This window comes from Neurospora tetrasperma (assembly GCF_000213175.1).
Source record: "Neurospora tetrasperma FGSC 2508 unplaced genomic scaffold NEUTE1scaffold_2, whole genome shotgun sequence".
In the NCBI taxonomy this organism is placed as follows: Eukaryota; Fungi; Ascomycota; class Sordariomycetes; order Sordariales; family Sordariaceae; genus Neurospora; species Neurospora tetrasperma.
The window spans coordinates 5,005,174-5,013,889 of NW_009799100.1; the positions used below are offsets into that span (position 1 = coordinate 5,005,174).

Sequence of the window (8,716 nt, forward strand, 5' to 3'; positions counted from 1 at the left end):
TCCAAGCTTGGAGGTTTTCAAGGAGACGGATGGAGTCATAAGAAGAGGTTTTTGTGGCGTATTACACCCTGGTCATTGTTGATCGCTCCAAACGAAAACTCTAAGGAAGCTAATAAGAGCTCTACATTTCCCCTGTTCAACCTATGGCCGAAGAACCAAATCAACCAACATTCTATTATTATATTGTACAACCACAGGATTCTTTCCGTGCGTCCCTCACCTCAAGTCAGTTTTAGTACAATCCAGCCCTGGTTTGTTGGTTAGTTTGGTAAAAGAAAAGCCAGAGAATGCCAGACTTGGGAAATCGACCAAAATCCTCGCGGATAGATGTTGTAGAATACTATTCGTTTTGGGCGAAAAAAAAAGGAAAAGAAAAAAAAAGAAAAAAAAAGATCGACCTTGCCGCTGTCAAACTGAAGCACTGAGGTGCCCTCATTCGAGAAAGGCAGGAAATGCCATTCCGATTCTCGACCTGTCTATTCTGCGCTGAATCTTCCAGTTCTGCAGCGAAGACATGCCATTTTATCCGGCTAGCTTCAGGCAAGAGATCATAGAGGCTAGCAGGTCCCAGCCGGAAGAGTCCAGCAGTGAGAATAGCTCCGACAACGAAAACGGCGGACATCCATGATCTGTTTCAGCGTCGAGGGCTGCCTTGATAACATATTATAAAGAGGACGGGAGAGGTGCTTCTGTAGCATTTGTGAGTCCTGGTCATTATCGAAACTCTACGAACGGGAACGAGTTGTTCCTTTTTCCAAGGCCCATAAGTCTCTAGATTGACCTTATTCTACCCATGCTTTGTCCTTCAGAAAAACCAAACGAACAAACAAACCAGTCCTGTATTGTACAATGTGGATTTCTTTGTTGGTCAGTATCTTTGGGTCTACACCACTAGACGCTGTCGTAGCTAATGCATGAGTTTGTTTTCATCAGTAGAACATACAATTCTCATTGTTAATATTTGTGATCTTGATATTCATATGGCATATAGCATCTTCTTGTTGCAGTTCCGATCTGTTGCCCCTTGAGCACCTGTAAGGAGAGTGTGGCTAGATCATATCCATTCCAAAACAAGTGTCTTGCGGTACGAAAATCATCATTGATCTTGTCTCATTCCGGCGAAATCGCCATGCCTATCCCAAATATCTTATATATACAGAAGAATCGAAAAAAAAAGAAGACACAAACTGAAGATGCTTAACACGATGGCCATGATGACGTTAATGACGTTGCAAAACAATTCAGCAATCCGACCGACATCACCGCTTCCAGGGTAAGATGCGGCGGCTCATAGACCCAAAACACAAGCCAGCCCATATATCCATAACAGCCATTGGTAGTTGACCTCATTCACCCCTGACGCCACGCTTTCCGAAGACTCAGAACTCGTCTTTGGACTCTCATTTCCAGCCGGAGGAGTCTCATCACTCGACGTCTGTTACGACGATGATGAAAAAGTCCTCACAGTCTTGATATCATCCCCCTTCAGAGGCGGGTTCGCCTGATCAATCAAGATTCCCTGAATCGTCTCCAACGCACTCATCTGCTCTCCCAACCCAGCATCTCCATAGAACCCATCGACATACCACTTCGTTCCGCACATGGTTCCCTGAGAACCACCCTGGCACCCCTGGGCAGCAGCCTTGGCCGAGGTGTGCAGCAAACGATCGACTGTAGGCTTGATCGAGGGGACCATAATCTTGGAGGCGTAGACGAACCGGGAGAAGTACCCTTTGAAGGAGCGCATGTCCGTGTTGCAAATGTCAATGTGCTCGCAGGCGTGCTCGTACATGACGTCGGTGGAGTTCTTGACGTCGCCGAAGGGGGTGAAATAGTTTTGCGAGCTCTCGAGGAGTCTCTTGGTGCGGTCGGTCCATTTATCCTGGTCGGCACCGGTGCTGATGTTGGCCATGACCGCGGCGCCGTAGGTGTAAATTCCCTGGCTGTAGGAGAAGGAGGGCGTGTGGGCGGCGCTAACGTCGGAGCAGTTCTTGGCGGAGCTAGCACCGTCGAGGACCTGGTAGTATTCGTTAATTATACCAGTTCCCTGGGTCCAGTCCCACACCTTGTTTGCCCACTCGACGTAGGTCTGGTTGCCAGTAATGCGAGCTAGACGTGCCGAGAGCTGGAAAAATCCGCCGTTGCTGACCGCGTTCTTGTAGTCAAGGCCGTTAGGGTTCGAGGCAAAGATTTGCCAACGAAGGCCACCGTTGCAGGTCGAGGTATCCCACCGCGAGGCAAGTGATTTCCAGATGTTTTCGCCTAGTTCGAGGTATCCCGGGATGTCAGATCGGGGCTGAGGGAAGTTACGCTCGGCAGCGGCGAGAACGGTGAAACCCCAAAACGCCTGGTCATCGTTTCCTTCTTGGCCCGCATGGGCTGGGGACATGAAGTCGAAGTCGGGGCCGGCTTGGGCGACAATAGCAGTTGCAATCTTCTTGTCGTAGGTGTGGTCGCCAGTGTAGTGGGAGTAGTCGAGCATGCTGCCCATCATGGCACCACATTGCCACCAGTAGTAGGGGGCATCGAGATCAACAAACTGGTCGTCCGTGCCCTTGTAGAAAGACATGGTGTTTTGGGCAATGGTTTTGGCGACACCTTGGACCGAGGCTGGGATTATTTGTGTTAGTGCCCGGTGACGGGGTATGACCTGACCAGGTATGTCGACTTACTAGGGCTGCTGATATCCAGAGATTTGGGGATGCCAGCTGAGATCAAGGAGATGGCCGCTGCCGCGGGCTTTACTGACTTGACGAACCTCATTGCGATGGTTTGGTGTATACCGTTAAATTCGAAAAAATCTTGTTCGTCTTGTTGGTCTTCCCCTTATGTCGTATATTTCCAGTCCCGCACTTAATCGTCCAGCGAGTGTTAAGAGTGATCAGGTCGTAAATGAAGGTAGGCAAATGTGAGCTGCAGGTTACTCAGTGGCGTCTATATGGACTGTCGATTTTCGAAAAGGAAAGCAGATGAAGCACAGTCAAGGCTTCGAGTTGAAGAAGAGAAGGACAGAAGATGAAGGATCGTATTGGAAGTGGTCAACACTATTGTTGGCTTCAAGGCTTATTGCAAGCAACAGCACGATGATGAAGAAAGGAAACGAAGGAAGACGAAATAGAACACAGACAATGGTACCGGCAAGAAGATGGACATGTTGGGCTGGGCCACCGTGAGCTTTATTGACCAGACACCACCACAATAGGAGCCTCATGGTGGTGGAGCCCCACCCCAGGATCCGAGCATAGGATGAAAGGGGCAGGCTGAGCTCCAGCCCATGCAGGCGACTGACTTTAGCCTCAAGGATGTTCCAAGGGTGCCACGGTGATCCGGACCCCACCCGGTATGCAAGAAGGAGGGGGATCGGGGCACGGGGATGGGGGACATGGCAACCTCAGTGGTCAATGCCGGAGAAAGGACGGACGGGATGAACACTGCAGAGACTGAGTGGGCTTGCATGGTGTGAATTGTAAACACCTCGTGGATGGAAGGACGTAGGAGATGGAAAAACGGGGACTGACGGGTGTTCTCCCGTCCTCTCCATCTCGTCCTCATGCGTGGTGCTGTGGTCCTGCTGTGTGCTCTGGACCACTGAGTTCGTCGTGGTAATCGACAAACACATCGATGCCTTCCTTTGATGGAAACAAGACGGGAGGGCCAATCGAGGAGTTCCAGATCATTGTGGATGCTTGCTCTAGTGTACACTACACCACTAGCTTGACGCATCGAATGGAGGCATTCAGGTACCATTGCAAGCGGATTCGCTCCAGGTGCCTCGAACCTTTCTTATTTTGGGTGTAGCTTTGTTTCGTTTCCCCAAGTTTTGCAGGCATCACCCTAGATGTTTTGCGCTGTACCGCACACTGACGGGGGTCGGCAATAAAAAAAAGAGAAAAACGATCTGTGTTTTGGATGGATGGATGGATGGATGGATGGATGGATGGATGGATGGGCGGCTGTTCGATGGAGGCGTGGAGCGTGGAAGGAAAGGGGGCGACTGGAGGCGTTGTGGTCGTGATTGTCGCAAGGAAAGTGTTGACGGCGGGAATTGTTTCCAGTTCCAGCTCCAGTTCCATCAAACGGCGATCGATGATGGACACTCACTGACAAGGAAGGAACCTTGAAGCAAGAGCGAGGGGCAACAACAACCAGTCGATCTGTCCGTGCTAATCAGCGTCATATCACTCGCTCATAGTGTAGTGTACCTTGCACTTGTGCCGCCGGGGACTGTCTTCCATGGATTCTACCAGAAGCCAACTTGGTATGTGTGAGGTTTCGTACCTCTGATTGCCCTTCATTGTGTCCCTTTCCTCTCTTTGTGAGAGCGAACCCCACATGATCAAAAGAAGTGAAATACTACGGTCCACAAAGAACTTGAACCCTGCCAAGCAAGAACTGCGGTTGATGTTTGCCAGGGGCAGGCAAAGCAAGTTCAAAGTTGTGCAGCTGTGCATTTGGCAGTTGGAGCAGTCTGACACTCCTCGGGTGCCCCGCTCCTTCTCTTTCCATCTGGAGCGGCCGGGGACTTGACGGGACTGGAGCGCGCGTCCCAAGTGGGTCCCCACCCCCATGGAGAGTTGTGCAGCAGTGGTTGAAGAATTGAGGAACGCCCGACAGGGTCAGTGATTGGTGGGATTGTTAGGTCATCCCCATTGAGGCTAGGGATGGTTTATTTCTGAAATTTTGGGACTTTTTCAGAAATTTTCCGAAATCTTGAAATTCAGGAAATTCCGCTAACGAAATTGATCCGTGCACACTCAGCCTATACGACTACCTCCTTTTCATTATAACAAAACCCCATTCTAGTATTGTTATTTATATTACAAGATGGAGTTAAGTTAAAAAAATACATCAAGATACCGTTGGTTTGGAAGTAGTTAGGACAAATATGGTTATAAATATTATGATTAAAATGCATACATTTCACCCTAAGTTAGCCAATGGAACACACATATATTATTGGGCTTTGGCATATGCATGGTCACGTGTGACAGAAACATCAGTAACTTTCCTTTCTTTTTCCTTACATTTTCGTTCCTTACAGTTACCCAGAAATTCACAGCCATCCCTAATTGAGGCTAATGTAGAAACATGAAACACGAGGGAAGGGGCATTGCATTGATTGGTCGAGGATGCTCGAATACGACACTGGCGACCGTCCACCTTCTTTTCGCTTGCGAGTTGAATTCTCGTGAGCGGTTACCACTTGCCAACAGCCGCGCGACTGTTTACGAGTGAGACTTGACTAGGTATGTACTATTTTGGTAGATCTGCATCATCCGCTTAGGACGGACTGGCTGCGGTTGCGGTTGCGGCTGTGGTTGCGGACTTGCGGTTGATAAGCCACCTAACCATCGTCTTTTGCTGGCGTTACTTTCGACTTTGGTGATGGCTGGCTTGAGACATCTCTTGTGCTCATTTCTCTCCCACCAGGAAAAAGAAAAGATGGTGCCCAGCGTCAAACGAAAAAGTACTTGCTAACCAAAATCATGAACTGTCCCTGCTGTCCTGGAGGTTCTTCTCGGGTGCAGCTGAGCTAGCTGAGCCAGCTGACCTGTTTGCTTACATGCACAGCTTGGGGATTTCTCACAGAGTTGAATATCAAATCGGCTTCAGATATGATATTAAACCTGTGCTCGACCAGCTCACTCGTCAACCCTCGCACACCCGTTTTGTGATCCCGACGGGAAGGTCTTGCGTTCTGTCAAACCCAGATATGGGACAGCCAGGCACCGTGCCGCACACACGGGAACAAAGTACGGTAAGATCCAAGTTCCAAGCCTGACTTCATCGCTGCCCGGGTAACAAGTCAGCCTTTCGTTCGATGGAACCACGATAAGATATGAAGAATACAAAGGTAACTATATCTTTGAACACTTGAGTGTCTGGAGGTAACCCAGACTCGCGTCACGAAGCTATCAACCACGACCTCGACTTGATCCGTTACAGCAACCGACAAACATCTTCTATTCGATGCCTGATACATTCTTCTCTACTTCCAAATCATAGATAGCGTCCTGGGCTCGGCCAGCAGATGCTTGAGCTCACCTCCTCCTGTCCCCCACAAATTCCATGCCATGCCAACGCTGCAATGTCATATTCCAACAGGAAGAGCTCAAAATTTGAAGAAACGAAGCGGTATATCCTTCAATCAGTCCCCGTCCCAACGCCAGCACCAATGCCACAAAAAAAGTGCAAAGACAAGAAAATGAAAACCCGACCCTCAATGCGTTTGATCTGCTGCAAATATTTTAAAGCATCAACATCCCTCCAACCAGGCCCGCCACAGCAACCCCCAAACGACCCATCATCTCCACCGTCCAGCCCTTAGCAGCGCTGCTCTTGGGGATACCCGTCGGAGCAAATAGTCCTTCGCTTCCCAAACCGCCGTAAGGATCTCCGCTTGTCGCCGACGCCACCACCGTGCCGTCAATGTCCGTAGTGCCAACATGGGGGCCGGGCGTGGCCAGCGTCAAGGCCACCCAGGTGATGTTGGAGCTGCTGTAAGTCTTTGTCCAACTCGACGTCGCGGGGCCAGTGACGGTGCCTATGACGTAGTGCGAACCAACTGTGGAGGTGCCGGCGCAAACGGCGGCGGAGGTGACATTGAAGCTGCAATGTATCTCTTGTGTGCTGTCAAGGGGGGAGAGGGAGTGTTAGTCATTGTTTGGTGGGTACAGGATCGATGGCGGACAAGAACAGAAAGAAAGGAAAAGAAGTGGCATGAAAGGTAAAGTGGACAAAGACGTTGACATACAAGGTTGGCTCTGCTACCCCTGTATACTTGAAGGACCTGGGGCCTTCTGTAAATACAAAGGGTGCATCGGCGGACAGGAAACAACTTGGCTGTCCTTCGGCGCAAAAAATGGTGTAGGCGGTCATGGATTCGTCCTGTATTGCAACAACGACTTGCATTAGAGGCGACGATCAAGAAGACGTAGTGGAGATTGGAGCATGATGAACCCGGACGGCAGAAAAAACACGAGCGGAAACGTGAACCATAGGTCTGATGATCGAGGACAAAAGGGAAAACCTACACGGCTGACGATGCTGCCCCTCAACTGCTCCCAATCTTCCTTCATATACCCAGGAACCCAGATAGAGACGGTGGTGGGCTCGGCAGCCGGCTTGGCGACGGATGTGATGATATCGGACCCAGAAATAGAGGCGGGAACGGAGCCGGAGCCGGAGGAGGACCCATGCTTGTGGTTATCGGCGGTAGTGGTACTCATCGGAGTTGCGATATCCAACGGGGCTGCGGACGCTACGGCCGCCGATGCTGCGCTTGTCGCGGTGATCAAGGACTCGCCATTGACACCGATGGGACCACCAACAAGTCCTGTGCCGATCGCACAGAGCAATACAAGTTTGGCGGCTACTACAGCCAGAGAAGGCCGTCTTCCGACGACATTCTGACTGTAACCCCGCGATGGTTGTGCTGGTGCGTGTGCTGCTGGTGCTGCTGCTAAGCCGGTGGCCATGCGTTGCAGAGATGACAGGCGCATTCTCCTTTTTTTTTTTTCCTCGTTTGTTCTCTGCAGTGTCTGTCTGTGCTCTGTGCTGCTGACTGACTGACTATGTCGGGTCCCTCTTCCCTCTCTTCTCTTGCTCACCGAGTCAGGCCGTGCGATCGCGAACTGGGTTGTTCTTCTCCTTCTAATGGTATTACCGTCAACATTTCACAGCGAAAGAAGAAAAAAACAGACAATTCGAAGGAGGGGGAACGCGATGACAAAAAGGAATGGAAAGAGAAATAAAGAAAATGGAACCAAGGGAAAGGGGGGAATCCCGCATCAGGGAATTGGATTGCCCGCAAAAGCGCCCGGAACCCGCTCGCGATCGCCATCCAAGCCCAACCAAGACTCGTCGGTGGGTGCGTTGTTTGGCCTTGGCGTGCTTGGCGGGAGCGGGCTGGATGCTCTGGGCGGCGCTGAACATTCGCTGGAACGGCAGTATCGGCGCCCGCTGGCTGCCGTGGCTGCAGGGCAGCTTGTGCACTCTCACTGACCACAGCAGGCACGTGTACCTCTAGCTACGATACTGTTAGGTACTTATCAAGTGCGTGAGCCGAGACATGCATACGGGTTTATAGTCGCCCTTTTCTTTTCTTTTCTTTTTTTCATCCCTCTTATCTTCCCTTCAGGCTGAGGCTGTTTTGATTACAATATCGCGGGATCGCCACTCGTCAGTCAGACTACTCAAAAATGCGGTGCCGGTTTTAAACCTTGCCAAGACGCTTGGTTGATGATGAAACCCGCAACTCGGCAAGGTGAACACGCGTTTTTTTGCTAATTCAAAGTCTTGGACCTAGCATAGACTGCGACAGGGCAGTGCCGAACATGCGGTGTTAGGTGCCGTTGAGATCCATCGCGCCCGGTGAGAAGAAGCATCGCTCGCTGTTTTACTTATGTACACTACACTACTAGTGTAGTGATTGGACCTACCCGTACACTACCTCTACCTGCCGTTAACTTGGTAAGGTGGAGCCCGATCAAATTACCACCGCTCATTAATTTTGGAACCAAGAGCGTGAAGGATTTTTTTTTTTTTTCTGGCTCTTTCTCTCCGAACCCATCCGTGAGTAGAATCATGGCCGGTGGCCAACTAGTGTAATATCAAAGGTCTATAATAGGGCTTCGTCATCGCCAAGGTCCGCCGTCCGGTTTTAACTCGCACCACTCCTGACAAGGTCCATCTGTCGTCGAGTGTCCCCGTGCCG

General features: G+C 50.6%; 3 protein-coding genes across 3 annotated transcripts; all 3 read right to left on the reverse strand.

Moving 5' to 3' along the window:
• Positions 1-1,078: 1,078 nt before the first annotated feature.
• On the reverse strand, positions 1,079-2,763 carry NEUTE1DRAFT_80275 (uncharacterized protein; the record flags this gene model as incomplete). The annotated part of the gene is made up of 2 exons (XM_009851736.1): positions 1,079-2,610; positions 2,673-2,763. The coding sequence occupies 2 exons, from the start codon at positions 2,761-2,763 to the stop codon at positions 1,439-1,441; spliced, it is 1,263 nt and encodes a 420-aa protein (XP_009850038.1).
• Positions 2,764-2,980: 217 nt separating this feature from the next.
• On the reverse strand, positions 2,981-3,552 carry NEUTE1DRAFT_99988 (uncharacterized protein; the record flags this gene model as incomplete). Its single annotated transcript, XM_009851737.1, has 2 exons — positions 2,981-3,390; positions 3,519-3,552. 2 exons carry the CDS (start codon positions 3,550-3,552, stop codon positions 2,981-2,983), a joined length of 444 nt encoding a protein of 147 aa, XP_009850039.1.
• Positions 3,553-5,941: 2,389 nt separating this feature from the next.
• NEUTE1DRAFT_61597 (uncharacterized protein) lies at positions 5,942-7,516 on the reverse strand (the record flags this gene model as incomplete). Its single annotated transcript, XM_009851738.1, has 3 exons — positions 5,942-6,630; positions 6,755-6,888; positions 7,035-7,516. 3 exons carry the CDS (start codon positions 7,500-7,502, stop codon positions 6,249-6,251), a joined length of 984 nt encoding a protein of 327 aa, XP_009850040.1.
• Between the last annotated feature and the right edge of the window lie 1,200 nt (positions 7,517-8,716).